General features: G+C 45.3%; 2 protein-coding genes across 5 annotated transcripts; one reads left to right on the top strand and one right to left on the bottom strand.

The window, feature by feature from the left end:
* Positions 1-7,769: 7,769 nt before the first annotated feature.
* ZCCHC18 (zinc finger CCHC-type containing 18) lies at positions 7,770-11,074 on the bottom strand. Of its 2 annotated transcripts, none has more exons than XM_032757396.2 (4): positions 10,807-11,074; positions 10,362-10,413; positions 10,058-10,174; positions 7,770-9,617 (listed from the first exon to the last, which is right to left on the bottom strand). In XM_032757396.2, the coding sequence occupies exon 4, from the start codon at positions 9,492-9,494 to the stop codon at positions 8,283-8,285; it is 1,212 nt and encodes a 403-aa protein (XP_032613287.1). In that variant the 5' UTR covers positions 9,495-9,617; positions 10,058-10,174; positions 10,362-10,413; positions 10,807-11,074; the 3' UTR covers positions 7,770-8,282. The 2 variants fall into 2 exon arrangements, with proteins under 2 accessions (XP_032613287.1, XP_032613288.1); XM_032757397.2 differs by lacking the exon at positions 10,807-11,074 and adding an exon at positions 10,635-10,681.
* A 117-nt stretch (positions 11,075-11,191) lies between these two features.
* SLC25A53 (solute carrier family 25 member 53) lies at positions 11,192-20,065 on the top strand. 3 transcript variants are annotated; one of them, XM_032757398.2, is made up of 3 exons: positions 11,192-11,295; positions 11,772-11,922; positions 18,156-20,065. In XM_032757398.2, exon 3 carries the CDS (start codon positions 18,187-18,189, stop codon positions 19,108-19,110), a length of 924 nt encoding a protein of 307 aa, XP_032613289.1. In that variant the 5' UTR covers positions 11,192-11,295; positions 11,772-11,922; positions 18,156-18,186; the 3' UTR covers positions 19,111-20,065. The 3 variants fall into 3 exon arrangements, with proteins under 3 accessions (XP_032613289.1, XP_032613290.1, XP_032613291.1); XM_032757399.2 differs by lacking the exon at positions 11,772-11,922; XM_032757400.2 differs by lacking the exons at positions 11,192-11,295; positions 11,772-11,922 and adding an exon at positions 17,191-17,220.
* Positions 20,066-20,449: the final 384 nt, after the last annotated feature.

Raw genomic sequence — 20,449 nt, 5'->3', positions numbered from 1 at the left:
AAGACTTGGAACCGACCCAAATGCCCATCAATGATAGACTGGATAAAGAAAATGTAGCACATATACACCATGGAATACTATAAAGATGTAAAAAACAGATGAGTTCATGTCCTTTGCAGTGACATGGATGAAGCTGGAAACCATTGTTATCAGCAGACTAACACAGGAACAGAAAACCAAACACCACATATTCTCAGTTATAAGTGGGAGTTGAACAATGAGAACACATGGACACAGGGAGGGGAACATCACACAATGGGGCCTGTTAGTGGGGTAGGGGGCTAGAGGAGGGATAGCATTAGCAGAAATACCTAATGTAGATGACAGGTCGATGGATGCAGCACATCACCATGGCACGTGTATACCTATGTAACCTGCACGTTCTGCACATGTATCCCAGAACTTAAAGTATAATTTTTAAAAAAAAGTAAAAAAAAATCAACAAATCAGCAAACTACACAGAAGAATATTAGAACAATTTCTCTCAAATTTCTCTTCCATTGAGCTTCCTGCCTGACCCTAGAGCTCCCTCACCTCTTTGGCTTACCAGCTCCCATCCTTCAAAGTTTCTTAGTTTTCTGTGGGGAGTTTGAGCTACTCTTCCTTTAGGTCCAGGCCATCTCAGCTAGGTCCAGAGAGCCTCACTCACCTCCCCAACTAAGCAAACATCCCTGGAGGTATGTTCTTCATGCAAGGGCAGTTCCTGCTCTGAGAGAATTTGTTTGGTTAGCTCATAAAGGGATTATATTCTTCTCCCCTGCACATGAGACAGAGTAGCTGAAGTCTACTGACTTTAATGAAATTCTCTGTGAAGAGTCTGGGAGGGACGGTTTAGGTAATCCATCTACAAGGGTGCTCAGAGTTTGGAGAGAAGCGATTGGTGTCGTTATGATAGCATTCTATGGCACAGTACTTACAGTGCACCAGCCACTCTTTTAAAGACTTCTCAAGTGTTCATTCAATTCTTACCACAACCCTGTGAGGGACTTCCTGTTATTGTCTCCATTTTACCGATGAGGAAGCTGAAGCAGAGAAGTTAACTACTTTGTCCAAGTTCCTTTCCTCCTTTGAGGATAAGGAGCTAAAGGTTCAGGAATGCCCAAATCACATCCCTCTTCTTGTCTGACCACCCAACCCCTCCACAGGCAACCTGATCAGCCACCTTTATGCAAAGTACAGTATTCAGATTGGAATAAAAATATATCTCCTTGACTCCCTGCTCTGAGAGGTATTTCCTCTCAGAATTCCAAAAGCTGGATTGAGGAACATGGCTTAGTTGGTACAGTATAGCAAAATGTCTGCTTGTTGAAACTGAATTTGTGATTATCTTCTTTTTCCTCAAGAAGTCATTGAGGGCTGTTGTATCCCTATAAAAGAAGAATTTAGAATAGCCAAAAAAAAAGGGGGGATGAAGTAGTCTCATTACAGAAAAAGAGAGTGTGAGCAGCCTTTTAGTAGTTGATTGCCTCAAGATGTGGTATTCAGCCAGGGTGAAGGGAAAGTAGTTGGGGCTGTGGATCTGGAGGTTTACAGAAGCCTTTACCCATCCTGAGACTCAATCCTGCTGTTGGTCTTCGGAGAAGTGTCTGCACCTGCTGAGAAGAAATCACACCACTGCACTCCAGCCTGGGCAACAGAGCGAGACTCTGTCTCAAAAAAAAAAAAAAAAAAAAGAGGAAATCAGCAGACATGTAAATTTGTACAAAAACTAATAAACCTCTGGAAAAATGGACTCAGAATAAAGACATGTACAAGTGAAAAATATTTGGAATGTGCACTAAAATGCCACTGAATTGTACACTTTAAAATGGTCAAAATGGTGAATTTTTTGTAACTTTTACCCCAATGAAAATTTTGGAACAAAAAGGGGAGATAGAACTATGGGTAGAATACAGAAGAATCAGGCCAGGGATGGTGGTTCACACCTGTAATCCCAGCACTTTGGGAGACTAAGGCGGGAAGATCACTTGAGGCCAGGAATTTGAGACCAGCCTGGGCAACAGAGTGCGATTGCCATCTCTACCCAATATATATATTCATATATTCATATATATATTCATATATTCATATATATACTCATATATTCATATATATATTCATATATTCATATATATACTCATATATTCATATATATTCATATATTCATATATATACTCATATATTCATATATATTCATATATTCATATATATACTCATATTCATATATATTCATATATTCATATATACTCATATTCATATATATTCATATATATTCATATATATTCATATATTCATATATATATTCACATATTCATATATATATATGAATCATACCGTTTGATGTGATATCTAGTAATTGCTTTAAAATACTTCATCAAAATGTGGGGGATGAGACAAATTATGCAACATATTGATAATTCTTGAAGCTGAGTGATAGGTACATGGGGATTCATCATTCATTTTCTGTAATTTCATGTGGGTTTGGAAAATTCCATTGAAAATGTTAAAAACGACCCGCTCCTCCTGCCAAATCATTTGAAAACTTAATTTGGGGAGTTTCTTAGAGCTGAATTGACCTTTAAATATTATTAAGTATTAAAGTCTCTAGTAGCTCAGAGTTAAAGGGTATTCCCAGCAAGTTTAACAGATGAGGAAGGGCCCTGAATGTGAGCCAGAGCTACTAAAGTAGGATGTGCCACAGGTCACCTCTCTTTCTGCTCTGGTTCCTGTGAAACATAGTGCTTGTTCCAGTAACATCACCTCTAGGAATGTATCCTCAGGAAATAATTGTTCATATGTGCAAACCTGTGTGTGAATAAGGATGCTGTTCTCAGTGGGTTTATAACAGTGAAACAAGGAAACAAGGTAATGAATGGCTCTAAAGAGGCTGGTTTAATAAATCATGGATACAAGTAAATAATTGGATTTAATGCAGTTATAAAAAATAATCTAAACACCTTGGACCTCAGTTGCCTGGTTTTTAAATGAAGAAAGCCAGAGAAGAATTGTATTCCTCAACTAGTTTTAGGAGGCCAGCAAATCTTTGATACCAAAATCTCACAAAGACATTATACAGAAAGGAAAATTACAGGTGAATCTCTCTTACAGACATAGATCTAAAAATCCTAAACAAAATATTAGCAATTGAATCCAGCAATATATAACAATTGTAATAAATCAGGACCAAATCTTGTTTATTTCAGGAATGCCTGGTTGGTTTATTATTAGAAACCCAAATAATGTAATTTAGCATTTTAACTAATAAATGAGAAAAAAGCATAGATAATAGATACAGAAAAAGCATTTCATAAAATTCAGCATCCATTGATTATTTTAAAAACTTATGGTAAATTAGGAATGGAAGGAAACATTTTTAAACTGATAAGTGGTATTTACTAAAAACCTGCAGCAAGCATCCACTTAATGTTGGTTCAGGAATAAGACAAGAATGTCTCTTCTCACTACTTGTTGTACTCTAGGTCCCAGTCAATACAGTAAGGTAAGAAAAAGAAATGTATATGGATTGGGAAAGAAGAAATAAAACTACCATCATTCACAGATGACATGCTTGTGTATGCAGAAAATTCTAAGGAAGCTACAGATTAAAATTATTAAGAGAGATTAGCAAAGTCAGTATACAATATCAACATCAAAAGACCAGTTATATTTCTATATACCATCAACAAGCACTTAGAAAATGAAATTTAAACCAATATTTAACTTATAGTAGTATACACAATTACCTTGAACTAAATGTAATAATAGACTTACAAAACCTCAAGCAAAAGTTATGAAGCTTTGTTGACAATGTCAAGTGTTTGTGAGGATGTGGAGCAACAGGAACTCTCAAACACTGACGGTGGAAGTGGGAATTGGTACAACTTTGGTATACAGTTTGGTGGTATCTAGTGAAGTTGAAAATATACACAATCTATGAGCCAGCAATTCCTCTCCTACATATATACCTTGTGTGTGCACATATGTACCAGGAGACATTAAAAACATGTTCTTAGCAACATTTTTCATAATTGTCCCAAACTGGAAACAGCCCAAATGTCCATCGACAGTAAAAGGATAAATAATTTCTTGTAAAGTCATAGAATGGAAAGCTGTAACACAATACTGAGAATGATGAACCAATGCTGCATGCAACCAGGTTGAATCTCAGAATCATAATTGTAAGGGCAATGAGCTGGATATAGAAGGATATATGCATTATAGTTCTATTTATATAAAGCTCAAGAAACAATAGTGTTTGGGCATCTATATTTGAGTGGTAAAGCTATAAAGGAAAGTAAGAAAGCAACAGCCAAAACTGTCATGAGAGTGTTTTGTTTTGGAGAGAGGAAAGAGGTTGTGATTGGGCAAGGACTTACAAGAATTTCTAGAGTTCTGGTGTGTTCTGTTTCTTGATCTTTATGGTGATTTGCTTTATAATAATTTGTTAAGCTGTAAATTCATATTTTATGCACTTCCCTCCCCCCCCCCCCCCCCCCCCCACTTAGAGTGTTTTACATTGTGGAAATGTTAAGATCTATCTCAGGGCTTGTTGTAAGAGTGAAATGAAGTATAAAGCCATGTAGAGCTTGTAGAATATGCCTGGCACTTTGTAAGACCTTAGTAAATGTTAACTATCTAAACACAATACAGATTTGCTGTTATTATTGCTTCTCTTATTTGTTGCCAACCCTGCCCCCTTTCCATGATATTTGTTGTCAGTGTTTCTCAGTTTAGTGTTGGTATTTTATTTCTGTTAATGCTGTCTTCTGAGTTATCGATCTTTTCCTTTATACTTTCTTTCATTACTCTTAAGCATAGAAAGTTCTCTCCAACCCAGAGATTTAACATGTATTGTGTTGCAGCTTTAAAAGGGGTTGCTTTTGAACATTTGATTCTTTTTATTCATTTTATAACAACAAAATATATGATTAAAGAAGAATTAATACATAATTGCATAAATTCTATATTTACTGCTCAAATGTATCTGGGATTCATATTTAGTGTCATGGGAGAAAGGAAACTGACCTTTTTTCCAATCAGGTAATGAAGTTCCCCCCAGCACCACAAATTGAACAATTTATCTCTCCTCCACTCATTGTTGCAGCTGTCTCCTCTTGCATACATTAAATTCAAAACCATTTGCACCAAAAGCATAGACTTATCTTAAGGGAGTTGCTATGAAAAGCTAATAATGCATTTTAAAGGCTTGGCACTGGGTGCCTGGCATGGAGTAAGCTTGGAATAAATCGCACTTGCAGTGATTTTAATTTTTATTGCTATTGTGGAAGGATCAGGAAGGGAAAGAATATTCAGCAAAAGACACTGAGAAGTAGGCACCAAAAAGATCTGGGAGAGGGAAACCATGAGACGGATGTCATGGAAACAAGGGAAAATAGTATCAAGAAGGAGGGAGGTAATGCAAAAGGAGGTCATTCAAAGGCTGGTTTCTCCTGACAAGACAAAAGAGCAATTTTCATCTCTTGGCGACTAATGAGAATGAAGGGAGAAAGGAAAGGAAAAAACAATAATTATAAATGAAGGGTATCGAACACAAAATTTTTTAAAAGCCTTCTTTCACTTAACCCTGTAATCACTCCAAGTCTTCTATGTCTTCCAATTAGGGAAAATACATACTTCTTGAATAAAGGAAAGCCAGTGTGACACAAAATGAAATAAAAAGTCTCACTTTTGCATCATTTTAATGAAGTAAAAATTTAGACAGTTTCAGGTTTACACAACAGAGGACAGGATCGGGGGGGAGGAAAGGGGATGAACTACACAGCAGGGTTTCAAAGTAATGATCTTGAACCTCCAAGCTAACTCCAGTGAAAAGGAGGGTGGGGGTAGGTGTAGCATTTATTCCTCTCTTCACTCTACCTGGTTTCAGAAAGAAATTATGACAGCATATCTAGGTAAATCATTCAATAGCATTTATAGAGTGAATTTGAGAAAAGGTGAGCAGCCAGTGGAACTATATTCCAATCTTGGAGAGATGAGTGGGCAAATCCCCTCCAAGGATAGACTTTGGGAGAGGTAGGGAGGAATAGGGGGCTGTAAGAGCCAGGTAGTGTTGGGGGACCCTGTGGCTTTGAGGGCTTGATGAAGCTGCCTCCTGCCTGGGTGGTGGGGTCCACTTTGCCTGTGGTGAGATGGACGTGGCTGCCAGGGGCCAGAGGTGCTCCAGAGGGATGCAAAAAGTGGGTCTCTTGAACCTTTACTCCTGCTCAGTTCTCCGCTAAAAGGTCAGAGGCAGAGGGGCCCTCCCAGTCTACTGGCCATGAGCATTAAGGAGGCTGAGGCTTAAGGCCATCATGGAATGCAGAGGAGGGGGAGGTGGTGATGGGCAGAGCACATGAGGCTGAGCCTCCATCTCCCTCCACCAAGAGGTGAGTGTGGCTCCAGGGAAGGGGAGTGGTGGTAAAGTGAGATTGTGAGAAAATGGATGGAGCAAGGGGGATAGGAATGAGATTGCGGGGATATGGATGAAGCAGGGGGGATCTGAATGAGATTGTGGGGATATGGATGGAGCAGGGGGGATAGGAATGAGACTGAGGATACAGATGGAGCAGGAAGGATCTGAATGAGATTGTGGGGATATGCATGGAGCAGGGGGGAGCTGAATGGGATTGCGGGGATATGGATGGAGCAGGGGGGTATGAATGAGACTGTGAGGATAGATTGAGCAGAGGGGATAGGAATGTAATTGTAGGGATATGGATGGAGCAGGGGTGATACGAATGAGATTGTGGGGATATGGATGGAGCAGTGGGGATAGGAATGGGATTATGGGGATGTGGATGAAGCAAGGGAAAGGGGCCAGGGAAGAGCAGAGTTGGAGGTGATTCTGGAAGGAGAGCACTCCAAGGCGGATTCTGGGCCTGGCAGCCCCGGGAAGGCTTCATTGGGCTCCTTGCAGTGTGTGGCTTCTACTCCTCCCTGGGGACCTCAGCCTAGACCCTTTTGTCCCCCATCAGCCTGCTAGCCTCATTAGAGTCCCAACCTCCACTCCCCCCACAACATAGCCCAGGGTTCTGTGTGAAACCTGTGGGTCTGCAGTTTCTGCCAGGCCTCCTGTCCCTGTCACTGTAGATGGGAGCCCACCAGCCTGGCCATCATACCCCTCCCCCTCTCCCCTGTCCTCCACCTACATAGCTCTGTGCTCCTTTCCCTGAGGTGCCAGCTCTGGCTGCTGCACACCCTGTCTTGTCAGCCCAGGGACCCCTTCTTTCCTCCCAGGCAAACTCCCTCAGGTCCTCAGGTCTGCATTCATTTCACTCCACTCCTTGCCTTAAATGAAATCATTCCCCACTGCCCTTTGCCAGTTTTGACCTCTTCGTGAAGATAGGGACTACTGTACCTACAAGAAACTTGGGACCCTCAGGGATAGAGGTCACATATCATCTTTTATCACCCTCTCATCTGAGGTCAAGAGATGGGGCAGGAGTAGTTGTCCCTTCCCAATACAAACAGGAATGGAGCCTCGGGAATACCCATTTTCAATTTTTGTCCCCCCCGTTCCCCATCTGATGTCTCATGATATGTTCAAGAAGAAAACATTGGAACATTATTAACTCATGGGTGTAGGGGTTGGCTCTATGACCTAGGAGACAGGTCAGTTGTGTTAAGGGGTTGTATGGGAGATATTCAGTCCATTTCAGCTTCCTTTCTCCTTTCCTATAAATGAGGTTGATAAAAACCCCTCCTCGTGGTATGACCCCCCCTTATAGCTTCTATATTTAGTTTCATTTTTCTTTATCTTTCTAAAAGTAACATCACACAGAGACATGAAATTAGATATTTATATATATTCATTGACATAGAAGTCCACGAGATATATTATTTGGTGAAGAATACACAGTATAGAACAGCACTTATATTTGATCACTCTTATCTATACATATAGCTATCTGGGTACACAGGTGCAGGGAGATATCTGGAAGGACATTCACCAAAGGGCTGACAATAGTTACAAAAGGGTGCTGAGTTTCAGGTAATTTGTACTTTAGTTTTTGTATCTTCCTTTATTTTTGAAGGTTTAATGAAAAGATGCTCCTTTCATAAAAAGTATAAAGTCATCAAAGAAATAGACACATGGAGAATAGACCCTTAAGCCAGCAGAGAAGAGAGCAGGGACAGAGGTCACACCATTCCCCATCCACTGTGCTGGTATGCAAGACCTCTTCTTCCCAAAGGAAAACTGCTTTGTGGATTAACTCATGCAGTTAGAAACCCACCCCCCTCTCCTGTTATTCCCATTACCAGACTCTGAATACAGTTGACTCATTTAGGGCTGGACTAGATCCTTACTGTGGCTCAGAAGCATCACTGTGTTCTCCAGGGACCTCTTTTGACCTCTCCTCTGTATGTGTCAGCTCCTGCAGGGTGATGATCAGATTCTCAAAAACCTGGGCCTTGTTGCTCTCATTGTCACAGGTTTCTTTTGAGTGGCCCTCCTCACCACAATATGAACAGCAGGTTGTGTATTTTCGCTTCCTGGCTCTACGAATATTCCCAGGACCATCATTCTTATACCCAGAACCACCACTGGTAGAAACAGACTGAGCCCCAGAATTGTTGGGGGAATCAATAACCAGCACTTGATCCAGAGGTCTGGCTCTTCCTCTGAAGGGAGGAGCACCTGTGGGTGTCAGTGGAGGGTCCAGAGACGCCACCAGGATCACATCCTCATCGGAGTCATCAAGGGTATCATCTATTTCTATCACGTTGCAGTTACAGTCAGCACTGCTGATTGCTATTGGCTGGGCGCCCTGAAATGCCACAGGGCTGGCTGCCCTCTCCATTATTGGCTCAGACCTTTTCGGCCGCTTCCGTTTAATAAAAGCATCATCCCAATCCTCTTCCTCCCTTATCATCTTGATTAACTCCAGGAAATTGGGAAGCCGCTCCTGCTCATTTGCATACATCCTGAGAAGATGCTTAAGCCTGAAGCGCAGGTCCCTATTCAGCTCAGCGCCTAAAAGAAGCTGTTGCAAGCGAGTCTGGTTTGCATCTTTCTCAGCTAGGATGCCTGCCTGAATAGCATTCTGGAGCTGCACCTCTAAACGGATCACATAAAGGGAGGCTTTCTCCCCTTGTGCCTGCAGGGTGTTAAAAAATGTACCATGGGCAGTCACACTGCTTTCAGACTCCCCAAACACCAATTTCATTGCCCGCAAGAAATCTGCTACACTTAGGTTGGGGTTGGCCGCCTGAAGCAAACGCATGACCTCCCGGGCAGGGCCCCTAAGTGTTTTCATCAAGCGCTTGAGTTTTTCCTCCTCAGACATACTCCAATCTGGCAGGACCCCATTGACTTGGATCAGCCAGTTTTCAAAGGTTTCTTTCCCTTGGGCTGGCACCACTCTTCCCGAGAACAACTTCATGTTTCTCTCTGCCATTTTGACCACTAAAGGACCGAGACTCCTCCCCAGAGACCTCAACATGGAATGGGCCCAAGGCGGCAAAGGTGCATTCTGCTGCCTGCTGTTACCCACACGCGCAATGATGCTAGCCATGACTGACGACGATAGGGTATCTGAATACAACAAGATGCTCGTGCTTTTTGGAAAAGCCTTATCTGCAGGATTCTCCAAAGCAACGTTCCTGGGCTGTGCCTGCCTTGTATTTCAGTAGGGATTCTAAGGAAAATAAAAAAGGTTAATAAGATAGTGGGCTGTGGGGAAGCAGTCTGCAGTAGCATTCTCTATCTTCCTGAATAGCCTTGCAGTGCATTTTATATCTGCCCAGTGCCTTAACAATACCCTGCAGGAGACTGGCAATTACAACATTCCAGAGCTAGCAAGTGTCCCTGGACTAGTAGGTAGTTTTTCAGAGCCACATCCATCCCCTCCTGCCTGTACTCCAGGAGGGGCGACAACTGTTGCTTCTAATTCTAGATGACATAGTGTTGGGAGCTGATACTGGGCCCTCAAAACGGAACTCAATGGTTGTGTGTCACAGATTTATGGTAATAAGAAACCATTAACCTCATGGCCTCAGGTCTCAATCACACCCCCTTGTCAACATTCCCTCCCGTTATTTCTCAGATTCTTACATGAACTCGGAAACTAGCGTTCACCTTTATTTTACTTGCAGCCTCTGCAACAGGTGCCTGCCGTGAGAAAAATTAGCCTCTGGGGTACGGCCGACTTTTGTCCACTGGGGGTCGCAGATCCCAGTCCTCAGGGCCTCAAGACTGTGCCGCGAAGGAGGGAAAGGAAGGATTGGAAGCAGCTTTATCTGAAAACCTGATACCTCCCCTCCACCGCCTCCACTGCCGCCAGGCGGAAAATTCCCTCTCCCATCTTCCGAACGCAAGCCAAAGTGCCGCCTGCCCTCCCCCCCACCCCCCTTACATTTCCTCCGGGAGACCCTTGCCCTACCAGCTCTGCAATCCGCCGCACGGTATTCAAGTTCGGATTCGGCTTTGATGACCTGCCAGGGAGAAAGAGACTAGAAGTTGGATAACCTCCCACCCTCATATTCCTTCCCAGGAAGAGATGAGGAGATGCAAAAGGGGTTCAAGACAGCTTGCGATCGTCTCCTCCCGCCCCTTGCCGCCTCCCCGAATACACCCCGCCCCCGACGCCCGACAACACCCCCGACCTCCGACAACACCCCCACCCACCTTAATCCAGGCAAATCCTAAATCCTACCCAGTCGGCAGCATCCAGATGAACCACAACTCCTTCCTCAGCGCAACCAGGCCAAGGGAGTGCTCCATCCCCTGCCTCGCAGTTACTGATTCTCCAAGCCGGGCGCCGCTCAGTCCTGGCGGGGCTTCCCCCACCCCTCTCCGCGCCGGGCAATCGCGCGCTCTTTCTTTACCTGTGCTCCACTGGTGGGCAGCATGTGCTCCCGCGTCCACAGCTCTGTTTCGTCTTCCGGTCCCCGTAGCTCTGCAGGGGAACGGGATCTCTGGCGCCTCCTCGGCCGCTAAGCGACCCGGGGCTGCCCGACCTAGCGAGTGCGCACAGCCGCCCAGCGAGGGGTAGCCGAGTCGAGGCAGCACGGTTCCCAAGGCAGCCAAGGCTGCGCCCACCCTCCAGTTCGGCCCTCCGGGCAGCCGCGGTTGCTTTCAGTCTCTGCCGACTGAGACAAAAGAGCGTGACGAGCCGGGCGACGCGGCCAATCAGCGGGGCGAGGGGGCGGCCTCCCCGCACAGCCTCCGGCCCCGAAGCTACTGCTAGCAAGAAGGAGGAGCGGGCCGGCGGGCCGGCGGGCTGACGGGCGGGGGCTGCGGCAGACAGGCGCGGGAGGCGGCACGGCGTCAAGTGCAGCTCGGACGCACGGACTGGGCCCATTTCCCTTTCATCCGTGAGTTTGCTGCTACCCCATCTCCTCCCTTCTTCCTATCCCCTTACACCTCGGCTCTCCTCCGGGCTTTTAGACCGGATACCTTAAACACGAGGTGGGACAGAAACCAAGTGAACAATGAGAGTTCCTCACCTTTGTATAGGGGGAAGGGGGGAAACAGCGTTTACCGAGTGCTTTCTGTGTGCAGAGGCGCCTGCATGGACATCTCCTTTCCTCTTCTCAGCAGCCGTGTGAAGGAGGTAGTAGTGTGCCCATTTAACAGGAAAGGACTGAAGCACCCAGGCAGTACAGTTAGGAAATGCAGAGTTAAGAGCTCACACCCAAGTCAACATGTCTGACTTCAAAGGCTGCCCCTTGCCAGCACTCCTCTATTCTGTCAGATTAAGGGATAGCGGAGAAAAACCAAAGCCAGATGGGAGGACCAACTTGGGATTGCATAGAATTGGTGAGCAAGAACCATCATCTCCATTTCACAGATGAAGAAACTGAGCCAGAGAGAGACAGGTTACTCGTTTTGGCCTGTATCCTGAAGCAAATAAGTTACAGCATCCAACCTAGCACCGCCTGTTGCTCTCTAGATGCTACTTCTTTGCCCTGCAGCATTGTCTGAAGAGCATTTTTGCACAGGTAGGCTCAAACCATCTCAACAGCAGTCTCAATGTGATGATAGTGCTGAGGGAGGGGGTGAGGAGGTAGTGGGGAGAGGGCTGAGGGAAGATGAAGGCAACCTTTATGGTGCCCATTGTACAGAAGAGGAAACTCTTCTTGGCACTTTTCTTTCTTTCGTTTTTTTTTTTATTATTAATCTTTTTTTTTTTCTTTTCGTCTTCTTTTTTTTATACACAACGAGCTGCCTGTTTTATAAAAGCAACATTATTTCTACAGCCCTTTATGACCCCAAAGAGGCCAGGCTCAGAGACGTAAAATTATTTGTCTGAAAATACAAGGTGAAGCCAAAATTTGAACTGAGTCTCTGAATCCAGAACTCATGCTGTTAACCAAAGTGTGAGTACAGGGTGGGCTGCCTCAGAATCATTTTGGAGAGCTTGTTATAAATGTAGATTATTGGGCCTTACCCCTGGGGAATTTTGATGTACTAGGACTAGGGGTAAAGAGTGTGATTTGTAGTTTTAACCAGCCCTGTAGTTGATTCTGAGGTGTAGAGAGATTCGTGAACCACTGTTCTAAACACCACCACGTGATGCTGAAGGTTATACATAAATGGGCCTGCCATCAGTGTATCTGTCCATGGCATATCTGTTATGAAATGTAACTCCAGAGCACAGGTTCCTACCAGAGGTCCTTCCTGGAATTGTATGCAAAGAATCTGGACTCCGTATATTCTTCTGAGTCCACAGCTTTGCAGATTTTCAAATGGGTCTGTCATAACGTCTTCCTTCTTCAAGCCATGCTTGATGAAGAAGTGTGAGAAATAAAACCCCATTTAACCTAACCCCCAAACCACAGCTCTCTGTTGCTGATATAGCTCTTTCATTTCCTGGCTCAAGGACAGGTTGCTAGGTTGCCCTTCTGTGAGCTCTTCAGGGGACTTCTCCTTTGCTGGATTTGGCATCACTGGCTCCAGAGAAGGAGCAACTCCATGGAAACGGCATGCAGGGCTGTCCAAAGTGAATGGCCATGAAGGCAGTGGCTGGAAAACCTGCTCCATTTTTCCCTGACTTAGAGAGCAGGTATTACTTCCTTTATGTATAGTGTGGCTAGGAGGCTCCTGTGGGGCTTGTTCTTGACTCCTGATGTTTAGAAGCAAGTGAACAGTCTGATGCCCTTCCACTGCTGTTGGCTTCATCTTCAGTCTGCCAAGGTACTTCACTTGCTCCTTTCCGCCGTCTTATTTACAACCCAAATATCTAGAGTTCCTTGGAGTAAACAATAAAAATTTGGAGATAAAGCACCTTCCATCTCAGGATCATGGTCTGTGGATGGAACAGTGGGGTAGTGGTGGTGGAGGGTGGAAAGTGTGGATGTACGGAGAAGGCAAGTTGCTCACCTCACATACTTAGGGGTGATGCTGGTTAGGTTTCCTTCAGACTTTTGCTTCTGCTCCCCCATCCTGTGACATCTGACCCTTACCTCCCAGAAGACTCTTGTTCAGTGTTTAAATTGGCTTCATCACCAAATTAGGTATTTGCAGCTGGACTTGGTAGGGATGGAATCACATAGGACCAAGAATAGGTGTCAGTGCTCTGACAAAAACAATGACAGGAAATGGATTGTGTAAAGGTGCCAGGGTTGGGCTACTAGAACAAGCGAGGGACTCTTCATGCAGGGATGGGGGGAGTATTTGCAACCTGGCTCCAATTGGATACAGGACATCCTATCTCTGGCCTCATGTGTGTGTGTTCCAATTGATGGCTCTAATGAGACCACATTTTCTAATTTCAACAAATAAACCTTAAAAGCTTGAAGGTTTGGAGATAAAGCTTTCAGTTGAAACAATAATAGCTGCCTTTGGCTGCCCTCCTCCTTTGTGCCAGGAACTTTCTGTCTGTTATCTCTTTTAAGCTTCCCAGCAACACTGTTGAGACAGCTATTGTATCCCATTTTGCAGACAGGGAAACTGAATTTCAGGGACGTTAAGTAACTTGTGTTAGGCTTCACAACTTGTAAGTGGAGGCACTGGGATGGCAGGTCAGGGATGTCAAACTCCAAAGCCCATGAAAACTCTTCTTTGCTGCCTTCCAAACAAGCAGTCTAAAATGCATTCTGCAGATGACCCAGTTCATTAGACCAATTGCAGCCTTTAGAACAATTTGTCATCTTGCCTTTATTTCTATTATCTCATTTTTTAAAAATGAAACTACTAATATAACTTATGAAGCAACTTATATACTAGGTGCTGTGCTAAGCACTTTCCGTACTTTGTCTCATGCATCCTTCATGACAATCATTTTACATATAAGGATACTGAGGATCAGCGAGATGACAAAACTTGGCCAAGGTTATAAAGCTAGGAAGTGACAGAGTGAAATTCAAACCCAGGGCTGGCTGTATCCAGAGCCCATCTCTGTGCCCTACAACACAATGCAGTGGAGAAGACAAATGTGGTCCTCATCTTAAATGGGCTTCTCTCTGTCAACCACAGCTCTATTTCCTTCTCACCACATGGGGTAGGCCAGCCCCATGCACAACTCACACTCTTAAGCCTATGTGCCTTAGGCCACTTCCTCAGCCTAGAATGCTTGCCCTCACTCCCCTACCTAACAACAGCCTATTCTACTCTACTCAATTAAGGATTGAGTCATATGCCCCTTCTCAGGTGGAATAAATTGCTCTTGTCTTTTTGCTTCCACCTTCATTAGTGTACCCCTTGTCTTTCTGTAGAGTTTAGCACGCTGTTGACCTGTCTCCCAAGCTAGCTGACTAGATTTCTAAGCACTTGAGGGCAGGCACCAAGTTCTATTCACTCTAGCTCCATGGTGGTTTACCCACAGTGATTTAGTGGATGAGCAGACCAAAGGACTGGCTGAGAGATGCCCTGAATGAACAGACAAATGCGTTCATTTGTGGCTGGATCCTGGGGCAGTCACACAGGCTACCCATGTGGACTAGACTGGCTGGGAGAGTCTGGAATCCTCTGGGCTCATTTTACTAGGCTGTAAACATAGGAGGCAGGTCATAGGGTACAGGTGATATCTGCTTAAGGCCAACTCTAGGTCCATTTTGTGGTCTATACTTTGAATTCATGTGAAGGGGCCAGGATCTCCTAGATTGCTTATGTTGCGCCTTCCTATTCGTGGAAGTAAGGGCTTCCCTGCCTCCCTTGGGAACAGAAGATTTGTTCCCAAATGCCCCTGTATCTGGTTATGGCTGTCCCGAGAGCGTCCAGAAGGAGCATGCGTTCTGTGGAGACAGATAGTGAAGTCCAGAAGCATCTTTTTTTGATACTTCTTATCAAGGCCACCATGTTATGGATTCTCAACCACTTTATCTCATTTTATGTTATTAATCTCTACCACAACGTTTTGAGGTGGATCTTAATACCCCTGTTTTGTAGCTGAAGAACCTGAGACTGAATGAAATGTCTTGTCCAAGGTCACACAACTAAGTGGCAGAGGCAGAATTCAGTCTCGGGTCTGTCTGCCCTTTCCAAAGCCTGGCATCTTAACAGAAAATACATGGGAGAAACACGAACTCCTCTCCCATAAAATGGAAAGGATTGGATTTATAAAATGGATTACATATTAAGGTTAGATGTTTCTCAATTATTGTTCACCTTTAATCCCTCAAAATGATTTACAAAAATGGCAGAAGGAGTTGAGGATTGAAAAGTACAATTCCTCTATCAACTATTGACCTGAATGCCCCCTTATCACCCCCCTCTGGCAGATACAGTATGGAGATGACTAAAAATTATTTTACCCTTTCTGCTCCATTTACAGCTCAGGTGGGTAAGGCTCCAAGATGTCACTGAATTTCTAAAGGTCACACATCAAGTTGATAACAAAACTCACTTAGAATGCTAGTATCTCATACTACCCCACCTGCTTCCTGGCCTTTCTGGGGTAGGTGCGATAGTTGGGAGTCCTTGCACTGCCAAATCCTAGCCCAGTTTTCTTTCTGCTAAATCATCCTGCCTCATGGTGTCAGTGAACACGTTTATAAATGGTAGGGAGGAAATGGAACATTATTGCACTCTGAGGTAGAAGAAAGGACAAATATTTACTTCACCACCTGTCCTTATTTAGGTGAAGGTAAGACTTCGGAAAGAAGATCTTTGGTAGGAGAGCTGAGGACTGTTGGGGGCTCCTGTAGATTTAGCAGCCTGGGTATCTGGGAGAAGTCCCCTTTGGCTCTGGAGAAATGGAAGTGGGGCTTCCAGGGGCCAGAGGTGGCCCAAAGGGATGCAAAGAGTGGGCCTCTTGAGCTTTTACTCCTGCTCCGTTCTCAGCTAAAGGGTCAGAGGCAGAGGGGCCCTCCCAGTGTACTGGCTATGAGGGTAAAGGAGGCTGAGGCTTAAGGCCATCATGGAATGTGGGGGTAGGGGGAGGTGGTGATGGGCAGAGTACAGGAGGCTGAGCCTCCATCTCCCTCCACCAAGAGGTGAGTGTGGCTCCAGGGGAGGGGAGTGGTGGTAAAGTGAGATTGTGAGAAAATGGATGGAGCAAAGGGGATAGAAATGAGAATGTGGGGATATGGATGGAACAGGGTGGGGTTATGAATGAGATTGTGGGGATGTGGATGGAGCAGGGTGATATGAATGAGACTGTGGGATATGGATGGAGCAGGGGGGATAGAATGAGATTGTGGGGATATGGATGGCGCAGGAGGATAGGAATGAGATTGTGGGGATATGGATGGAGCAGGGGGGATAGGAATGGGATTGTTGGGAGATGGATGGAGCAGGGAGAAGGGGCTAGGGAAGAGCAGAGCTGGTGGGAGTGATTTTGGAAGGAGTAGTACGCCAAGGCGGATTCTTGTCCTGGCAGCCTCGGGAAGGCTGCATTGGGCTTCTTGCAGTGTGTGGTTTCTACTCCTCCCTGGGGACCTCAGCCTGGACTCTCTGGTTCCCCATTGGTCTGCTAGCTTAATTAGAGTCCCAACCTTCATGCCCCCCACCACATAGCCCAGGGTTCTGTGTGAAACTTGTGGGTCTGCAGTTCCTGCCAAGCTTCTTGTCCCTGTCACTGTAGATGGAAGCCCTCCGTCCTGGCCATCATGCTCCTCCGCCTCTCCCCTGTCCTCCTGCCCCACACCCACACATCTCTGTTCCTTTCCCTGAGGTGGCAGCTCTGGCTTCTGCACACCCTGTCTCGTCAGCCCAGGGACCCCCTCTTTCCTCTCTGGCAAACTCCCTCAGATCTGCACTGAGCATTCATTTTTTTCTTTAGATCCCAAAGTTCCTTCATATGTCCTGGCTTCCAAGTTGCTTCTCATACTAGCCATCTGCTTCCTGGCCTTTCTGGGGTAAGGAGCAATAGTTTGGGGTCCTTGCACTGCCTATTCTATCTAGTACAGTGGTTCTAAGCCGGGAGCAGTTTTGCCTCCCAGGGGACATTTGGCAAGGTCTCAAGATATTTTTGGTCATCACACTGTGTAAGTCACTACTGGTGCTACCGGCATGCAGTGAGCCGAAGCCAGGGAGCCTCTGAACATTCTCAAGTGCAGAGGACAGGTGCCAAGAATAAAAAATTATCCTGCCCAAAATGTCAATAGCACTGAGGTTAAGAAACGCTGCTCTATTATATAGCTACAGGTCTTCAAGGTTAGGCTTAGAAGTTGCCAGGTGCTGAGCCTTTAGGCACTGAACTTCCAGAAGCAGCTGCTCTTTCCTTTCCTCACTTGCTGGAGGGGGGCTGGGCGTTGCCATGAAACAGCTACAACTTAGGCAGGAATCTACGGAGAGAAAGGCGAGGGGAGATTCCCCCTCCCCAAATTTAATACCAACTTTTAGAGAAAGCATTGCACTTCAACTGTTAAATGCCTTTCTGCCTCCACAAGATAGTGCCAGATTTTTTTAAACAGAATAGCAATGTATTATTCAAGTGGTTTATAAAATGCACAGTTTCATGTCGTGAAAGTTGATGCATTAAGTTTTGGAGTCTTCCCCTCCTCTATTTCATGTTTTTCAGTCGTAATCCTTTGAATATTGGAATATTTGCTGTGTCAGCAAAATACTGTAGTGGTGGCTCTGTCCAGAAAAACTGATTGCCTTTCTTTTAATTTAAAGTTAATTAATTCTTAATTTCTTAAGGGTGTGCTTATATATCAGAAACTGGCTCAAAGAGTTGCTTGTTTCCATCGACCTGAGTTTCTTAGAGTTCATTTCTAATTAAGCAATGAAAATGCTTGCCAACAGAATTAATTGGTCAGTCTAATCTCTTTTTTTCCACCCTTGCCAGTTTCTTCCATCTGCACCCAGTTGTCTTCAGCATGGGGGAGCAGAACCACTCTCCCAGGAAGGAGCTTCAGCACAGGACGCGAGCAGAGGCTCCAGGAAAGGAAAGCTGGCATTCCCAGGCCTACGCCCTTGGGGCCGTTTCCAACTTTATGTCTACTTTTCTGACCTTTCCTATCTATAAGGTTGTGTTCCGGCAACAGATCCATGCCATGGCAGTGTCAGAGGCTGTGAGGCAGCTTTGGCATGAAGGTCCTCAATACTTCTACCGGGGAATCTACCCTCCTCTTCTCTCCAAGACGTTGCAAGGGACTCTTCTGTTTGGGACTTATGATAGCCTGCTGTGCTTTCTCTCTCCTGTTGGGCCACACACCCTGGGACACCGCTGGGCTGCAGGGCTCATGTCTGGTGTGGTGGAGGCTGTGGCACTCAGCCCCTTTGAAAGGGTGCAAAATGTGCTCCAGGATGGTCGCAAGCAAGCTCGCTTCCCCAGCACCTTCAGCATTCTCAAGGAATTCAACTCTTATGGGCTTTGGGGGCGGCTGTCACTGGGTTACTATCGTGGTTTCTGGCCTGTCCTGGCCAGGAACAGCCTGGGGAGTGCTCTATATTTTTCTTTCAAGGACCCCATCCAGGATGGCCTGGCAGAGCAAGGCCTGCCCCACTGGGTTCCTGCCTTGGTGTCTGGTAGTGTCAATGGAACAATCACCTGCCTAGTTCTGTATCCTCTGATTGTGCTGGTTGCTAATATGCAGTCCCACATTGGATGGCAGAACATGCCAAGCCTGTGGGCCTCTGCCCAGGATGTGTGGAACACTCGGGGCCGAAAGCTGCTCCTGATCTACCGTGGAGGCTCCCTGGTCATCCTAAGGTCCAGTGTGACATGGGGCCTCACTACAGCAATCCATGACTTCCTGCAGAGGAAGTCACACTCCAGGAAAGAGCTGAAGACTGACTAGCTGCAGAAAGTGTGGCATGGCAGCTTTGTTATTCTAAATCTTCCCTGGTTGGTTCTATATAGCTTACTCCTTTGGCTCGGTTGCCTAATACAGCCATCTTTTAGCATCTGTAAACTCATTGCATGGGAGAAGTTCCCAACTACCAACCTGTTGAGCAAGGACAAAGCCCAACGGGATTCCTTAGTCAAAAAGAAACGTTTGCCCCCGTCTCTCCACAGCTTCAGTAGCCTCAGAGCCAGGAAGCCTTTAAATAACGTGTAACCCAGATTAAGTGTCATTCCTTTAAGGAATTCCTTGGCAATAAGTGGAAACTTAAAAAGATGACCTTACTTAGGCACTTTGAGCTCTGGGACCCTCTAGGTGTCCTCCAGACCAAACTGAGTGGAACTCCAATTTCAAAGAACTATGCTTGACTCTTAGGATGGGAATTCCATAAAACTTCTCAGATGGCTACATTTTCATGATATTGTTCACTGCCTCTACCACCACCTCTCACTTCTCAAGGGTGTGGGTCCTACTTTCAGGGTAGCAGCTGTGGCTGGAAATCCTAAATTAGGCTTGCGTGAACTCGTCAGGTGCCACAAGAGCTAGTGGGGCTGGAGATGGGAGTGAGAAGAGGCGTGGCCCATGGATGGAAAGAATAAAAACTTTGAAAGAAAAGATTTAATTACATGCAAAATAGAAACATTTGCTATAGTCTGCTTGGTGTTATCTGCTAGGACATTTCTGAGAGCAAGGTGATAACATTGCCTAGAAACCATTTGAGTTTCCCTAAGAAACCTGGAAGTGAAGTGACCATATCTCTTCACAGATAATTGCATATTTTGTTGATGTGGTTAATGTAGTTACTATGACATAAAGATCAGAAATCTTAGCCTGTCATTCAGAGCCATTCAAAATATGGTCGTCATATAACTTTCAACATATTGTCACTCCACTTACATAAACCCCAAACACTACCCATAATGAACTATTGTTCTCTCCCCAGACATTCCATGAACTTTCCCGTGGCCATACTTTGGCCCACACTATTCTTTCCACCTGCAGTGCTCCTTCTTCACGTGCCAGTCTACCAAAATCCTTCCAGTTCCTCGAAGCCCAGCTCAGAGGTCACCTTCTCTATGGAGCTCTTGATTTTCCCCAACTGAATGTGACGTTAGTCTCTGTGATGCCCCTTTCTTTCTTTTCTTTTTTTTTTTTTTTTGAGACGGAGTTTCGCTCTTGTTGCCCAGGCTGGAGTGCCAATGGCGTGATCTCGACTCACTGCAACCTCCGCCTCCCAGATTCAAGTGATTCTCCTGCCTCAGCCTCCTGAGTAGCTGGAATTACAGGCGCCCAC

Source organism: Hylobates moloch, unplaced genomic scaffold, assembly GCF_009828535.3.
Source record: "Hylobates moloch isolate HMO894 unplaced genomic scaffold, HMol_V3 SCAFFOLD_7, whole genome shotgun sequence".
NCBI lineage: Eukaryota > Metazoa > Chordata > Mammalia > Primates > Hylobatidae > Hylobates > Hylobates moloch.
Note: the sequence above shows the minus strand (reverse complement) of the source record. Positions and strands in the feature narration are given on the sequence as shown.

Bases quoted from the DNA above. Each gene is read 5' to 3' on its own strand.
- ZCCHC18 (XM_032757396.2), bottom strand. From the start codon at position 9,494: ATGGCTAGCATCATTGCGCGTGTGGGTAACAGCAGGCAGCAGAATGCA.
- SLC25A53 (XM_032757399.2), top strand. From the start codon at position 18,187: ATGGGGGAGCAGAACCACTCTCCCAGGAAGGAGCTTCAGCACAGGACG.